At 52.7% G+C, this 16,118-nt stretch overlaps 3 protein-coding genes across 8 annotated transcripts in view; 2 read left to right on the top strand and 1 right to left on the bottom strand.

The window, feature by feature from the left end:
- The window catches only part of NUP210L (nucleoporin 210 like), an 83,615-nt gene extending 78,398 nt beyond the window's left edge, over window positions 1-5,217 (top strand). For 3 of the 5 annotated variants that reach the window (XM_027612522.1, XM_027612524.1, XM_027612525.1), the window contains 4 exons: window positions 530-780; window positions 1,346-1,553; window positions 4,093-4,197; window positions 4,673-5,217. In XM_027612522.1, the coding sequence (XP_027468323.1) occupies window positions 530-780; window positions 1,346-1,553; window positions 4,093-4,197; window positions 4,673-4,935 (827 nt within the window). In that variant the 3' untranslated portion in view covers window positions 4,936-5,217. The remainder of the gene's footprint in view (window positions 1-529; window positions 781-1,345; window positions 1,554-4,092; window positions 4,198-4,672) is intronic. The other 2 variants (XM_027612523.1, XM_027612521.1) reach the window with 1 other exon arrangement.
- Window positions 5,218-5,319: 102 nt separating this feature from the next.
- On the bottom strand, window positions 5,320-6,568 carry RPS27 (ribosomal protein S27). The gene is made up of 4 exons (XM_027612527.1): window positions 6,517-6,568; window positions 6,151-6,259; window positions 5,765-5,875; window positions 5,320-5,410 (listed from the first exon to the last, which is right to left on the bottom strand). Exons 1-4 carry the CDS (start codon window positions 6,520-6,522, stop codon window positions 5,382-5,384), a joined length of 255 nt encoding a protein of 84 aa, XP_027468328.1. The 5' UTR covers window positions 6,523-6,568; the 3' UTR covers window positions 5,320-5,381.
- Window positions 6,569-9,521: 2,953 nt separating this feature from the next.
- RAB13 (RAB13, member RAS oncogene family) lies at window positions 9,522-13,577 on the top strand. Of its 2 annotated transcripts, none has more exons than XM_027611975.2 (8): window positions 9,522-9,770; window positions 11,323-11,383; window positions 12,064-12,223; window positions 12,440-12,517; window positions 12,624-12,713; window positions 12,793-12,858; window positions 12,965-13,018; window positions 13,188-13,577. In XM_027611975.2, the coding sequence occupies exons 1-8, from the start codon at window positions 9,647-9,649 to the stop codon at window positions 13,263-13,265; spliced, it is 711 nt and encodes a 236-aa protein (XP_027467776.1). In that variant the 5' UTR covers window positions 9,522-9,646; the 3' UTR covers window positions 13,266-13,577. The 2 variants fall into 2 exon arrangements, with proteins under 2 accessions (XP_027467776.1, XP_027467777.1); XM_027611976.2 differs by having other exon boundaries at window positions 9,526-9,770; window positions 12,163-12,223.
- The last annotated feature ends 2,541 nt before the right edge of the window (window positions 13,578-16,118 follow it).

Genomic DNA, 16,118 nt, shown 5'->3' with positions numbered 1-16,118 from the left:
GAACTGAGGAGGGTCTAGCCCAGAGTAACAGGGAGATACTAACCGGTGTCAGACATTTCAGAAGATGAGTTAGCAAAATTTAGAGGATGGTTGGATTTAGGAGTGAAGGAAAGGGTGTCTACGAAAGGACAGCTGAGTGTGAGCCTGGGTAACTAGAACGATACTCCCATCGAGATACGGTTTGACAGAGAAGTGACTAAGCCATGCTCAAAGCATCTTTCACAAACCCTTCCCTAATCTCGGCAACTCTTGGTTACTTCATCCTGTATCCCCTTAATTTGTTTGTACTGTGTTATTTACTCCTACCTGGCATGTTGATTTAAGCAACAAGTTCAACCGTGGGTTGCTTGGGACTGTTTTTCTTCGGTACCCTTCCCCCACAGTGGCCAACAGTCTGCTCAGAGTGAACACTCAAAGTTGAGTTCACATTTCCTTCTGAACTTGCTTCCATTTTTCCTTCCTATTTTAAGCCAGTTGGCTCAATAGAGCCTCTGAACCTTCCCCGCTCAGTTTTTCATCTTTTCTTCAGGGGTTTATGTCTGCCTAATCGAGGTTCAACCCCAGTCAGAAGAGCTGCTGCAGGCCCTCAGCGTGGCTGACACCTCAGTCTATGGGTGGGCCACACTGGTCAGTGAACGGAGCAAGAACGGAATGCAAAGAGCCCTCCTTCCTTTCATCCCAGCCTTTTACATCAACCAGTCAGAACTGATTCTTAGCCACAGACAAGACACTGGGGAGATAAGAGTGCTGGGGGTGGACAGAGTTCTTGAGAAGCTAGAGGTATGTGAAGCACCCTGAGATCAGGGTTTTGAAAAAGGAGTCTTCATTCCTAGTCCAAGGGCAAAGGAACAGTTCTGGAATGACTTTGATAAAATTCACCACAAGGGGGGAGGGCTCTTAGAATGAAGAAAACCTGTCCTCTTCACAATGCAAGGGTACTCCCAGAGTCCAAAATTTAGGTCATGAGCTTTGTCAGTCTGGAAGATATTAGTATCATCCTAGTGTTTATAGTTTAGAACTGTTTTTTTTTTTAAAGATTTATTCGAGAGAGAGCATGAGCGGAGGGACAGTGGGAGAGGGAGAAGCTGGCTCCCTGCTGATGTGGGGCACAATCCCAGGAGCCTGGGATCATGAGCTGAGCTGAAGGCTGACGCTTAACCAGCTGAGCCTCCCAGGCACCTCTCACAGATCATTTTCTTCCCTTATCTACTCCAACACATCTGAGTGTGGAAAAGCAGATGACTTATCTCCAGATTGCTAACTAGAAATACAGGGATCTTATTGTACGTTTAAGATTGGAATGCAATATTGATACAAACAAGTGCCATTTTATCTTTTCTCCAAGGTCTTCCCCAGCTCCCCAGTTCTAGCGGTCTCTGGCCACAGACAGTCTTCTTCCCTCACGCCTGGCCTGGCTGTCTATCCCGTAAGAGTACTCAACTTCACCTCCCTTCAGCAGATGGCATCACCCATTTTCATCAATATTTCCTGTGAGCTCACCAGTCAAAGTGAGGCTGTGCTAGTGAGAGCTCTGAAGGATAAGTCTGGTGCAGGTGAGCACTGGGAGCTCCTGGTGTGTTTGTTTTGAAGATTTTATTTGAGAGAGGGAGAGCAAGCAAGCTGGGTGAGGGGCAGAGGGAGAAGCGGGCTCTCCACTGAGCAGGGAGCCAGATGCCCCAACTCTGGGATCATGACCTGAGCCAAAGGCAGAGGCTTGACTGAGCCACCCAGGTGCCCCGGGGTTCCTGTTTTTAATCTAGAGTAGGAAAGACCACAGAATGTATTGCTTAATGAGAAATTCAGCCACTTCACCAAGATTACTCAAACTAGCTGGGGCATTGATCTTTACTTTCCAAGCCCATTTATAACATAACCTTCAGGGAGCTCTCTTATCACCATCAAGATATTCTACTTATATATTTAAGAGTAGTTATCAACTTAACAAGAACTTCTCAGCCTTGTTAAGTGTACTATTTTCCTGTTTTAAACCTCTTGATAAATGTTTTTCTTCAGAAATCTCTGGCAGATCTTTTTGCATCAGGCACTGGGCAAATGGTGATAGTCCTAGAACTAAGACTGCTCCACAAATCCTGATTCTAGCCATTACTCAGAAACTATGCCCGGTCTGGGTGGGATGGGACTGTGTGTATTCATGGAAAAGCGTTAGGAAAGCCAAAGAATCATCCTCCTCATACTGCCACCGCTACCTGCCCATCCCTCCAGATGTTCCTTGAATTAACTAGAAGTGGACTGAACCCCCATTCATCTCCAATGGAAGGAAGGTCTGTTTCTACAAGCACCTGACATGTACTGGCCAATACCCTAAGTGCTTTTTATGTGCATTTGTTCTCTTGTAACTCTAAAGTTTTTCCCTTTAAGAATTGAACAAATGTAGATGCTCAAGGTCCCAGGACTAGAAACAGTGTTCAACTCTAATCTGTGTTCTTTCTGTTGGGAGTTTTTAAATCTAGAGTTCTAATGGGTTTCTGCAAGGGTCTATGGATGGAATTCCAGGTGCCCATGACCTCCATTGAGGAGGAAATATTGCATCTTTATTTTCAATTAACCTCTCAATAAAGTTTCCATTTCCACTGATTTTATGAATACAGGCAAGAAACCACAGCAATAGCAATATGTGTGAGTGTCACCAACAGAATTCAGGTATTTTGATGTTCCAGTTATTAGATCTCAAAATTCACTTCAAAGTTACATAAAAATTACAGTAGTTATCAGGTCTGAGCCTAGATCTTTCTTGTTACTAAAGCACTCAAAAAAGGCCTTTTTAACATCTTGCTGAGTGTACATACATAGCTATATCACGAAGTTTTTTCCATCATGGTTAGCTTTGATATAATTGGGTTTCCTTTTATTCCTACACATTTTTTTCCCACTTAAAAACACTGAGATAGGATCCATGGGTTTCACCATACTGCCCAAGTTGCTTACGGCACAATAAATGGTTAAGAACCCCTGCACTTCTCAGAGCTAAGAGGGGCCAGTGGGAACAGTACAACCATGGTGGGTAGGATTGGTCAGACAGAAAGATCCAACCCAGTCTTCAGCTAGCTTATTCACATAGGCATGTTGAGTGCCCACTGGTATGTGCCAGGGATGGTACCTAGTACAGAAATCAGATTTAAGACAGGGTCTAATTCAGGAGCTAGTAAATAGTTCATTGTAGCCAGAATAAAGGGGTACTGGAAAGGCTGATCATGTCCCGTAAGTTTTATTTGGACTCTTACCGTATAAACATTGGAAAGCCAGAAGCTTTCAACAGTTGGACCTGATCAAGGATTAGTATAGAGAATCTTGTTTTTAGTGCACTTTATTTCAAACCACCTTAAAAGTGTTCAGAGCAAAGCAGTTTGTAAACAGTTCTGAAACAAAGTACCTTGAGAAGACAGACCAGTTACAAGTCCAAAAGTTAGAGGGCCTATACTAGGGATGCAGAACAGGAACTAGGTAGGAGGGCCTGGTGACAATATGAGATATACGGGAAGACCTGGAAGTTCAGGGGAGTCCACTGGGGCAGGTGTTCATTTCTAGACACTGAAGAATTTGAAATAACCAAAGTCAAATGTCACGTGTGCTTCAAAAACACAAGTTTTAAGTTCTATTGAGGACAGTGTTACACAAAAATCTGAATGCTCCCTAGAAAGGACATCCTAAGTAAAGAATGACAAGGGGACCCCTGGATTTAAAAAGTGGTTGGTGATCCAAAAAAGATTTCAGGTTAGAGGGATTAGAATTGGAAGTTCAGTCGCCACAATCACAAATTTGGTGAAGAGAAGTAAGTCATCAGGAAAGGTTAACAGGCATCTTGAGGTAGTAGTGTTTACATATCCATTTGTAAGTTGATAAGAAATACAAGATTCAAAGTTTGGGAGTTTATTACCTGGGAGACAGGAACAAGCCAAAAAGAGGTGGAAGAACCAAGTACATAATTCACCTCTGTTAAGCAAAACAATTTCCCAGAGGGTTGGGTTTTGAGAGCTTCTGCTGGATACCCATGACCATGTGTTTTTAAACACAGCCACCTGCCCTGAATGCTCTAAGTAACTATTACCTTTTATTGTTCTGACCAATGCACAGATCAGTGTGAAGATTCAGGTATTCTCCAGAAGTTCCTGGGTTCTCACCAGACCATCCTCTTTACCATCTTTGCAGTGCTGGCATCAACAGCTTTCATCTTTTTAGGTAAGGAGCCCTTACATTCAGCAACATGGACTTTTGACTTAGAAACTGCCCTCATTTAATTTCACTAGGGCGCCTGGGTGGCTCAGTTGGTTAAGCAACTGCCCTCAGCTCAGATCATGATCCCAGTGTCGTGGGATCGAGCCCCGCATCAGGCTCCTTGCTCAGCAGAGAGCCTGCTTCTCCGTCACCCTCTGCCTGCCTGCTCCTCCGTCACCCTCTGCCTGCCTGCTCCTCCCCCTGCTTGTGCTCTGTCAAATAAATAAAGAATCTTTAATTTTACCAACTACGAGGATGCACATTAGCTGTGACAAGCAGTTGGAACTCATTCAGCCTCCCTAATCACCTAGTGGACGAAAGGTCCTGCTCGACTTACCACCAAGAAGCAGTGAAGTGCATATGACGGAACCCCACTTGGAAGTGGAAACTACCGCTAAGCCTTGAGATAATGGTGACATCTGTCCTGTTCTTTTTCCAGCGTATAATGCCTTCTTAAACAAGATACAGACAGTTCCAGTTGTTTATGTACCGACTCTAGGGACACCACAACCAGGTAAAGAATCACCACCCTCACCTCTGAAAAGCTCAGATATCCACTTTTATTCACACTTCATCTGTTTCCCATTTTTACTTCTAGGTTCTTATACCTCCACCACACGTTCTCCCCCACCTTTCACGAGTCCACAAGCCCCACCAGGCCAGAGTCGGCTACAACACTGGCTATGGAGCGTAAGGCACTAACCTCCACCACTTGGACAAATCCCCTCAACTGTAGAGGACTGGAGCCGTAAGCCCCCAAACTAGGTAGTGTGACCGTAAATAAAGGATCCTAAGCTGTTCTGAGCTAAAGTGGTGTATGTTAAGCTGTATTTTAAAGGTCGACTGTCAATTCTCAATGCTATGAAAACATAAAAGTGAAAGAAAATATCCATTTACATAGTATCCCACGTTTTTACCAAGTTCCAAAGATTTACTCAGTGAGCCTAGCTGGACAGAAATGTCCCAAATAGACTTTTTAAGTACTTGGCCACTTACTTGCCCCAAATGACTCTAGCAGTCCACTCTTCTGGTTGCCCCTGAGTACTTGAGGTAGCAACTTCCTAGCAGTAAAACAAAGACAATAAGCAGGATGTATCCAAAATCTGTTTATTGGGAGAGTGTCCCACTCATCTTGGTTCAGGGTGCTTTTAGTGCTGCTTCCGCCTGAAGGAGCATCCTGGAAGACAAAGGTTCCGAGCTTACTTACCCTGCCCCCCGCCCACAGAGCAAGGGCATATGCCTGATGACCCACCCCCAAGAAAGCTACGTCTTTACTTTCCTCTAACCCTGCAGCTGCCACTTCAGTCGTTTCAGGAACTCACCACTACAGCCCAAACGAAGACCCTTCCCCTACTCCCCCGCCTCAGCTTCACACCTCCGGGTTTTGACACTAAGGGACTGTGGCTGCTCGTAACGCTCTCTTGGGGGGGGCAGGCGTGTGCACGACCGACCTCCAGCTCCGACAGCCTTGGGGAGGCAGGCAGTGACACGGTCCCTCGCTACAAGTGCCCACGTTCGTCCGTGAGCTCACCTTCTGTAAGCCTGGCCTTCCCTCCTGTGGGCTGGCAGAGCACGGTGGAGCAGCCGACGCACAGAACTACCGTTTGCGCGTGGCTGAAGACGGTGGTGATCTTGTAGCATCCTGGGCAGAGACCCCGGGCAGCAGGGGGTTAGGACCTTTCCGTCCGCGCCTGCGCCCGAGCGCCGGCCCGCGACGCCCCCTCTGGGCGGGACGCACGCTCAAGCCCCGCGCCCCGGCAGCCCACCAGCACCGCCCCCCCCCCCCCCGCCCCGGCGGCCCACCAGCCCCCGCCGGCCTCAGGCCCCGCCCCCCCGCCCCGGCGGCCCACCAGCACCGCCCCCCCCCCCGCCCCGGCGGCCTCAGGCCCCGCCCCCCCGCCGGCCGGCGCCCCTCACCGGGGCACTTCACGTCCATGAAGTAGGAGTTGGGGCTCTGCACCAGGCGCTTCTTCTTGTGCTTCCTCTTCTCCTCCTCCGGGGACGGGTGCAGGAGATCCTTCGCGAGCTACGAGGGGCAGACAGGCGCGGTCAGGACGGCGGCGGCCGGCGGCGGCGGCAGCAAGAGCAGCAGCCCTCTCCGCCCGGCGTCCACAGCGGGGCCGCCATCTTACCCCCGCCCCGGGCCGCACGCCGCCCGCCCCCGCGCCCGCCGCCCGCGGCCTGGAGCCTGCGGCCGGTCCCGGCGGCCCGCATCCGGCGGAGGGGCGCGCGCGCGCGCGCGGGAGGCGAGGGCTCCGCCGGGAGCCGGGCCGAAGAACTCACGGGCATGTTCTCGTGGGGAGGTCGTCACCGCCGGAAAGGAGCGAAAGCGGAAATCCTGCCGCTTATATCCGCCGCCCGCCGGAAGTGACGCGAGCGCGATCGGCAGCCATGCCGGAGTCCGCGCGCCGCCTCTGCCAGAAATGGGCGCCTTCCTGCGGACGACTTCCGACGGGGGTCGCTGCGCCGCGACGGTGGGAGCGCCTTAGTAGGGTCTGCCGAGGAAGACCGCGCGGCCGAGCCGTGCCCGGGACCTCTCGGCTTCCTTTGCTGTTTTTCAGTGCGTTTGCTTTGCCAGTTAACTACCGGCGAAACGGGAGGAGAAAGCCCTCCTATTTCCCGCGTCCCCGGCCTACGGCGAGGGCATGGCCGCCGTTGAGTTCCGTCGTGTCTGTCCCGTCTTTCCCCTCCAACGACGATGACGTCAGACACCGACGTCGCGCCCGCTGTGGGCAGCGCCGCGCCGGCTCCGCACGCTGCGTCGCGCGGACACTGCGAAGGGACGGCCAGCGCAGTCCAAGGAGCCGCCCGAGCCGGCGCTGCCACGGGACGTTCCCACGGCCCTTCCCGCAGGTCTGCGCCAGCAGTGGCCGCGAGCGTGCGAATCCTCGCGGCACTGACGCGCTGACGGCGAGGAGCAAGCAAGCGGCAGGCCGAAGCAGCATGTTCTGCGGTCGGACGCAGCGCTTAGAATATGTCCCTTTGTCGTAAGCGGCATCGGAGGTGGCTCTCGAATGGTGTCTTGGAATCGGAGGAAGGGCGTGTGCGCTCTGGTCAGGGGCGTGCTGCTCGAGGCTCGAAGGGGCCCGGAGCCCCGACTTGCCTTTGCTCCTCTCGGTGCTGGAAGCACGCCCACGGCGGCCGGTTTCAGACCCCGCCAGTGTGACATCGCTGAACACGGCGTTGGGGAGCGAGGAGCACAGTCTGTCCCTAGGACCAGCAAGGACCGGTCGCAGCACGCCCCTGAGGGGCCGGGAAGTCCCCCGAGGAAGTGACATTGAGGCCGAATTCTGAAAGACAGGGGACCGACGGGCGACAGCCTGGGAGAAAGGCCTTCTCGGCCTGATGGAAGAGCTTGTGAAGACGAAAACCGAGGCCGGAACGAGCCGGCCCTAGCTGCGGGAGGGGAAGGCATGGTTGCCGAGGCCCTGAGAGCGAAGGGCGAAGCGTCCTGGGCTTGGGTTCCAGTGACGGCTGGTGTAGGCCAGCGGAAGTGCTGTTTGGAGGGGTGAGCGCCGCACACACCACACTTCGGGGATGAAGAGTCCAGATCCAGGCAAAGTGAGAAGGAAAAGAATTGATGAGTTTCTATCAGAAGAGTTCGTGAAAGCTGAAGGACTGGAGAGGGGGCGCCCGCGTGGCTCAGCCGGTTGAGCGCCTGCCTTCAGCTCGGGTCATGGTCCCCGGGTCCGGGGATCGAGCCCTGCGTCCGGCTCCCTGCTCGGCGAGGAGCCCGCGTCTCCCTCTGCTGCTCCGCCTGCTTGTGCGCGCGCTCTCTGTCAAATAGATAAGATCTGTCTAAAAATAAATAATTGGTAGGAGACGGTGTGGCCCGTGAGGGGAAATAGAGAGGACTCGGGGCTCGTGATCCAGCCTGAAGACAGTGGGAGGTGAGAGGTTGGACGAGAGGGGGGTCGAACAGCTGTGCTTGGGAACGGCATGGCACAAGGATGAGCCCAGTGACAAAGGGTGTCTTCCCAGAACCAGTACACTGCACAGGGACCGTTCTGCTGACCCGCCGTTAGAAAAGCAGATAGTTTGAATAGTTTTTTTCCAAAGACAAAGATAAACTTGTTCCTTCATAGCCGTGTTTTCCATTCTTGAGCTTTTTCATTGCCATTTCACAGCCCTTTCAGTGCGGGCAGGAGGGCAGCCTCAGGGCTCTCCTAAAGATCCATACCCCCTCAAAAGAATGAAACCGGGCATTTATAGTCCCAGTTTATGTCTCCCCGAAACTGTTTGTCAGAGCAATCACGAACAGGGTCCCAGAAGATTTGAATACTGTTGTTAATAAAGCCCCAGAATGTGTCTCAGTGAAAGAGAGAGAGAGAGAGAGAGAGAGTGTGTGTGTGTGTGTGTGAGGTGGGGGGGATGTGAGGAGGTGTGGTGTGGCATGGGGGGTGTGGGGGTTGAGTTGGGGGTGGAAGGGTGTGTGTGGTGTGATGTGTGTGGTATGATGTAGGTGTGGTAGTGTGTGTGATTGTGTGGTAGTGGGGTGTGTGATGTGTTTGTGTGGTATATGTATGATGTGTATGGTGCATGTGTGATGTCCGTATGTGGTGTGGGTGTGTTTGTGGGTGGTATTTGTCTATGTGATGTGTGTTCTGTGTGTGGTGTGCATGGTGTGTGTGGCATGTGTGTGGTGTGATGGGAATCGGGGTGTGGTGTGTGGTGTGTGTGATTGTGGTGTGGGGGTTGTGTGTGTATGTGTGTGGTGCATATGTAGTATGTACATGTGTGTGGTGTGTGCGTGTGTGTACATGGTGTATGTGTGTGTGTGTATGTGGTGTATGTGGTGGGGGGTTGTGTGCGTGGTGTGTGTCTGGTGTGGTATGTGATATGTGTATGTAGTGTGTGTGTGTGGGGTGTGGGGGGGTTGTGTGTGTGGTGCGCGTGGTGTGAGTGTCGGGCCCATGGGGACACCTTTTCACGCCGTCCACCAGGGGGCAGGCCGTCCCCACAAGTGGCTGGTGCTCCAGGGCGTCCGGCCGCGTTCCCGGGGAGCTGGGCCGGATCTGAAGGCTGGGAACCCCGGAGCCCAGAAGTGCCCCTAAAGCGTCCACCCTTGAGTGGACCTGGGGTCCCTTGGCTCAGCCCCCAGTGCCGGCCCCGCCTTCAGCCTGCATCCCGCAGATTCTGAGGCGCCCCCGTCGGTGGGCCGTGTGGCTGGCAGTGGCTCCCCCTTCTCCACAGCCACCCTGTCGCGGATTGCGAGCGAGCGGGAGGTGCCCAGCCGTCCCGGGGGCAGGGGCGGGCGGCCAGGGGGTGGGGCCCACGGCAGGGCCGCCTCCCCTCTTTCCCGGAGCCTGGGCGGAGAGGGAGGAAAACTTCCTGGCCTGGGCTCCGGGCCGCTCCGTCCGCCAGCCCCGCGGTCCCGCCCACCGGCGCCTTCCCTGGCTCCCCAGTGTCCGCCATGGCCAAAGCCTACGACCACCTCTTCAAGTTGCTGCTCATCGGGGACTCGGGGGTGGGCAAGACTTGTCTGATCATTCGCTTTGCAGAGGACAGCTTCAACAACACCTACATCTCCACCATCGGTGAGCCCGCCGGCCGTGCCCCCGACCCCCGGCTCCCCCCAGGCCCTCACCCCTGCGTCTCCACCGGCGGTGAGCCCGCTGCCCTGTCCCACACTCTCCCAGCTCCCCCAGGCTCCCAGGTTACTAGTGGCCCCACTTTTCAGTCCCCCAGCGGGAGGCTTCTAAACTCTCAGCCCCTGTCTCAGACCCATCCCCCGCACATCTCTCGGGATGGCACCCAACCTCTGACCTCTCTGAGGCCTCCAGGTCACTTCTCCGTTGTGTCAACCCCTCGTTTTCCTGCTACCACCCTTCTCCCTCATCTCCCCACATCCACATGAACCCTTTTCTATCTCCCGCCGCGCATCTCTTCCTCACCCCCACCCGCCTAGAACTCTTGACCCTCTCTGTATTTCCTGTACCGCCCTCCCTGAACATGCTTTCCAATTCCATTAGCCCCTTTCTGTCCTGCTGAGTCTGAAACCCTCCCATTGCATCCCCACCTTACCACTTCCCAGTCTCCCTGCCCCTCAACTTAATGGTGGTGGGCAGGGTGGAACAGAGGGGCCGTCTGTGCTGGAGTGTGGCCCAAGCACTGGGACGGTGAGTATGCAGTCAGCCAGGCAAGGGGGGTGGGAGTGGGGGGACTTTTGGGGGCTCTGAGTCAGCCTGGTGACTCAGCCTCCTCCCTGGGCTCCCAACAGGCTCTGGGGAGGTGCCCACATTTCCACTAAGAACACTGCCTCCCCTCCTCCCTTCTTGTCTTTTTTCATCTCCTCTGGCCTGGGAAATAAAACAAGGGGAGTCTCAAAACAATTCTGGTTAGAAAAGGGAAGGAAAGGGGCACTGGGTGGCTCAGTCGGTTAAGCGTCTGCCTTCAGCTCAGGTCATGATCCCAGGGTCCTGGGATGGAGCTGCACGTCGGGCTCCCTGCTCGGCGGGGAGCCTGCTTCTCCCTCTGCCTCTGCCTGCCACTCCCCCTGCTTGTGCTCTCTCTCTCTCTGTCAAATAAATAAATAAATAAATAAATAAATAAAATCTTAAAAAGAAAAGAAAAGGGAAGGAAAATGCTCCTCTTTCCTAGTTCAGTCTCAGGAGGACTCTTTCTTGCTTGCAAGCGTGGCCTGCTAGTTAACTCACACAAACTGGCATCATTACCTCTTTCCTGGCTCTTTATTCTATCGGGCTGGAGGGTGGCTGGAGCACTGAGAGTACAGGGTTTTAGGAAAACAGAAGGGAAGAGGAATCTGAAAGTCATATTTTGAGGGAGACACTGAATTAAGAGAGCTGTCAACTGGTGCGGCTGAGTGGACCTAAGAGGTGCCTTAAGTCTCCCTGTAGAATTTCCATCACCTCCCCCTCCCTGAGCTATACCATCTCAGTAGAAACAATATGCTTACTAGACAAATACAGCTTTGAGAAAATTCGCGTTTTACGCTTGCAACAAGGTTGCTTCCCAAGTGCACCGGCCTGCAGAATTCCTAGCACTGGGGCTGCTCCGTTCCCGTGTCTCCCCTCGAACACCCTACGTGCCCACAGGGTCTCAACTTAAGTGTGTGCGCTCCCCTCCTAGGAATTGACTTCAAGATCCGCACTGTGAATGTAGAGGGGAAGAAGATCAAATTGCAGGTCTGGTGAGTGAACCCCCAGGACTGCTGGGCACATTCCCTCGTTTCCCTCCCATGTTGCTTCATCTCTCTCCCTCTCCCGACCGCTCCTTCGGGTACTTCTCCCAGGCCACTTCCTGTCACCTCACTCAGACGTCGTCCTTCCGACTTTCTTCCAGCTCGCGCAACTATTTTCAGCTGTTTTCTAACTCTCTTGCCTCTCCCGGCTCCAGAGCATTCTCTGAACTTGACAGTAATTGTGTGCAGAGCTGCCACATGGAAATGGCATTAAAGCAGGTACACAGCAAGTAGCAGAGTGGAGACTTTAAGTCTGTGAATGACGGAGAGCCCAGAAAGCTGAGGATAGAGGGCTGTCCTGCCAAAAGAAGCTGGAGACTCTGAAAGTGTGGAGGTGGCTGCTGGCTTGAGGAAGCTTTAGGCTGCAACCGGTCAGAGCAGACTGTGGTTTGGACTCTGGTTCTGCTGCAGAGTGAGGTTCATTAGTTATTTAGCCTCTTGAAATCTCTGTCCTCGTTTGTAAAATGGACCATGAGGTGCGTCTCACAAAGGTAGGGCGAAGGTGGCGCCTGGCACAGAGTGGTGTCCAGCAGACAACCCGAAAGGCCTCGTTCCTCAGGTCTGCGCCCTCTCCCAGCCGTTCCACCTCCTCTTCCCCCTTCACTGTTTTCTGATTCTGTTCCTTTCAGCCCCACCCTGTCGCAAGAGGTAAATTCTTGGCAGGGGGACTTCTCTCTTTGGAGAGCGATCCCCTCTCTCCTGCCCCACAAAATATCCCATTTCTTCAGGGATACAGCCGGCCAAGAGCGATTCAAGACGATAACTACTGCCTATTACCGTGGAGCCATGGTACGAGGTGTGGGTCTGGACAGGGGTGAGGCAGTAGAGTGAAGGCTTATGAGTCCCCAGGGGCAGGGGTTGGGCAGGAAAAAGGGGAGGGGGCAGAGTGTGGGAGGTGGAGGGCCCCATATGGACTAATGGGTAGCTTCACGGGTAGAACTTGCAGGAAGCCCAAATGGGGGAATGGGGCCCAAGGCTCCGTGGTGACCTCTTGCCATCCCCCAGGGCATTATCCTAGTATATGACATCACAGATGAGAAATCCTTCGAGAATATTCAGAACTGGATGAAAAGCATCAAAGAGGTAAAGACACTCCTGAAGAGACAGGAGACTAGGTAGAGCCTGGAGGGTGAGGGGACCGTGAAGGTGAGCAGGACCTACCTCACCCTTCCTGTGCTTTTGCTGCCAGAACGCCTCTGCTGGGGTAGAACGCCTGCTGCTGGGGAACAAGTGTGATATGGAGGCCAAGAGGAAGGTGCAGAAGGAGCAGGCTGTCAAGGTGAAGGCCGGGCCGCGACGGAGTTGGATCCCGGGGGCCTCCACTCTTTACCCACCTCTCTTCTCCCTCCACTTCGCAGCTGGCTCGGGAGCATGGGATCCGATTCTTTGAGACAAGTGCCAAATCCAGCACAAATGTGGACGAGGTGAGACAGCCCCGCATGTCCACCCCCGCTCCCAGAGGTAGCTGTTGGACCGCAAGCCCGTCCCCCCCTCCAGCCTGTTCTCACCACTCGCTGCTTTCCCCGTCAGGCTTTCAGTTCCCTGGCCCGGGACATCTTGCTCAAGTCAGGAGGCCGGAGACCGGTGAGTTGGTTCTGCTGGACTGGGCACAGCTGTGTGCACGTGTCCGCCTTGGGAGTGACACCCCAGGAGGGGAGCAGTGCTAACACCGCCCCAGGGTGGGTCCCCTTCGAACGGTGTGTAGTCTCAGCCAGCTATTGTCACCCTGACCCCAGTGCCCTTCCACTTCTAGGGAAACAGCCACAAGCCCCCTGGCACTGACCTGAAAGCCTGTGACAAGAAGAACACCAGCAAGTGCTCCCTCGGCTGAGGACCCTAGGCCTGGAGGCTGAACCTGAGGGAGGCGGGGCTGTGGGTGGGCAGGGGAGAAACAGCAGGTGGGACCTGGAGGCGCTAGAGGTAGGTAGATGGTGGAAGAGTAGGGAGCAAAGGGAGAAGAGCGCGGGGAGGCGAGGGAAGGAAAGTAGGGAGACTGGAGAGGGAAGGAGGGGGGAAGAGGAGGGAGAGGCGAGGGAACGGAGGGGGCGTGGGAAGGGAAAGAACCGGCCCTGGGTGTCAGACCTTCCCTGGGCTTCTAGGGCACACACACATGTAAATAAACAGGCGATTTGCTGTTACTGGATCAGGTTTCAGGGTTGTGTGAGAGGTTGACTCACCTCACCCTCTTAGGCTTGACCCTATGACTCTGCATGGCCTTGCTCAGTATGAACCCCCCCCACAAAGGTCCCTGGTTTGGGCGACTTTCATCATCAGACCCAATTCCTACCTCTAAGGTGGTTGGGCTGCCAGAAGCGGGCTGGGTTCCTGGGACACCAGGACCTGTCCCCGAACGGATGAGGAAAAGAGCAAGGAGGTCCTCTGAACCTGGAGGTCTGGACATCCTCTTTCCATCGTGGGGTTTAGAGGATCCTTACGGGCAGAGCCTTGCCTGGCTGCCAGAGGACTCTTCGGCCTTCCCAGGGGAGTGACAGCCCTAGACTCGAGGAACTGTTTATCCTATGATTTCTTCAAGCATCTCTGGTTCCACCAGCAATCCTTTTAGGTAGCCGGTAGGCATTATTTTCCACTTTTATAGATGAGGAAAATGAGACACAGAAGAAGTTCATTTAGTCATAAATCTTTTTTTTAAGTTATTTATTTATTAGAGAGAGAGTGCGTATGCACAAGGGCCGGAGTGGGAGTGGGAGAAGCAGGCTTCCTGCTGAGCAGGGAATCTGACGTGGGGCTCAGTCCCAGGACCTGGGGATCGTGACGTGAGCCGAAGGCAGACGCTTCACTGAGCCACCCAGGTGCCCTAGTCATAAATTTTTTTTTTTTTTTAAGATTTTACTTATTTATTTGACAGAGAGAGAGATCACAAGTAGGCAGGCAGGCAGGCAGAGGAAGAGGGAGAAGCATGCTCCCTGCTGAGCAGGGAGCCCGATGCAGGACTCAATCCCAGGATGCTGGGATCGTGACCTGAGCCGAAGCTTAACGACTGAGCCACCCAGGCACCCCCGAGTCATAAATCTTTATTGAACATTTAGTTTGTGCCAAATACAATGGTCAAGTTTGGGTGGAACTTACAAGAAGGACAAGCAAATCTTAACAAAAACAGCTCCTAAGTACTGAATAAGAGGCAAAACTGCAGGCATGCAAAAGAACCACCACCCAAATACTCAGGCTTGACGCACAGTCCCCAAAAACATACACAGCCCCCTTGCACCCTTGCACAGTAGTTTCTAAACAGCAAAATTATTTCACAGATGACGTTTTATCAGGATTAATGAAAATATCACATTTGGCTTACACAAAATACCATTAGAAGTTTAATTTACAGATAGGAAGTTCAAGGCACTTCAGAAATCCCCACGCCTATGGCATGGAAATGGATGGCATAACCTGGGGTCAGCAGCAAAGCTTTCTGTGCTGCTGTTTGTTGGTAAAACACAACACCAGGAAAAAGTGTGACCGTGCTGGGAGAAGAACTGCAGAATGATTGGATACACATGTTAAATACCAAACTTCTATGGGGTAAAGATCAGGCCCAGGCTCTGAGTCAAGGGCCCAGCTGGTGTGCTTTGCTCAAGGTTATGAGGAAAGGCTGGCATTTTGTGACTCCCAGGAAGAACACTGACTGACATATACATCACACCCCAGAGCAGATGTTTTAAAATCCAGTTTCAGTGTAGAGACCTACTCAGTTGCTTGGTATACACCTATGGGAAGTGAGAGCTTTCGACTCTCATAGCCTGTCAAGAGACGTGGTCAGGTTTGATAAGAAGTAACAGGATGCTAGAAGATTTCAGCCAAACTTTCCTAAAAGCTACTGGAAAATACACACCTACTTCCTGTAACATACAACTATTGACATGCACAAACAGTAACTTAAAGGAACGAGCAAGTAGAAGAAAAGTAAAGCTCAGGCTCAACTCCCACCTAATGATGACCTTTCCACAGTCTGATTGTTTCTGCCTTTGAGGGGCCAGCTCTACATCTGATGGGAAGACAGAATTCGTGGGACATAGCACTGGTTATACTCTTAATCCTAAAATGAAGTGCTGTAGCCCTTAGGGCTGTGGGGTGGAGGGAGCAGCTGTCGTATTTAGGCTAGGAAGACTTCTTGGGACAGGAGAATGTGGGGTAGGGTTAACAGAGTCTGGGGACAAGCCCTTTCATCTTGAGAAATGGGGGACAGATTACTATTAGTGACCACATTTATATGAATTTAAGTACCTCCTTGAACTTACACGGTCTGATTGTCTGGAAGGCTGTAAACCTACGTATATGTAAAATTAGGAGGAAAATACGGGCAGAGTTCGATAGCGACTAGTACCAGGCAGTAAAGCATAAACCCAGGGTGCAGGCCAAGTCTCTGCAATTCTGGTTTCATCTGTGTGGAGGTTTGCGGGTGGAAAGCAGGGACGAATCTTTGGCCTTGGAACTGAACGTCGGGGCTCTCCCACTCACGCGCTGTGTGACCTTGGAAATCACTTCTACTCAACTTACACAATAGGGACAAAACCGGACTCCTCAGGATTACTGAAGGCCAAAATGACCTAAATGTTGCATTCAAAAAGTAGGATAGTAATGGGACCCAATGCAATTAGAGGATAAAGGAAATACTTAACTACACATTTCATTTGCATCTCGCCAAAAAACCCTGGAAACTGCACATTAACCT

Source organism: Zalophus californianus, chromosome 10, assembly GCF_009762305.2.
Source record: "Zalophus californianus isolate mZalCal1 chromosome 10, mZalCal1.pri.v2, whole genome shotgun sequence".
Classification (NCBI taxonomy): domain Eukaryota; kingdom Metazoa; phylum Chordata; class Mammalia; order Carnivora; family Otariidae; genus Zalophus; species Zalophus californianus.
Note: the sequence above shows the minus strand (reverse complement) of the source record. Positions and strands in the feature narration are given on the sequence as shown.

Coding starts and splice junctions, on each gene's coding strand:
- RPS27 (XM_027612527.1), bottom strand. Junction 5,876..6,150: donor CATGGACGTGAAGTGCCCCG/GTGAGGGGCGCC, acceptor GTCTCTGCCCAG/GATGCTACAAGATCACCACC. Junction 5,411..5,764: donor GAAGGCCAGGCTTACAGAAG/GTGAGCTCACGG, acceptor TTTGTCTTCCAG/GATGCTCCTTCAGGCGGAAG.
- RAB13 (XM_027611975.2), top strand. CDS start 9,647: ATGGCCAAAGCCTACGACCACCTCTTCAAGTTGCTGCTCATCGGGGAC. Junction 11,384..12,063: donor AAGATCAAATTGCAGGTCTG/GTGAGTGAACCC, acceptor TGTTCCTTTCAG/CCCCACCCTGTCGCAAGAGG. Junction 13,019..13,187: donor AGTCAGGAGGCCGGAGACCG/GTGAGTTGGTTC, acceptor TTCCACTTCTAG/GGAAACAGCCACAAGCCCCC.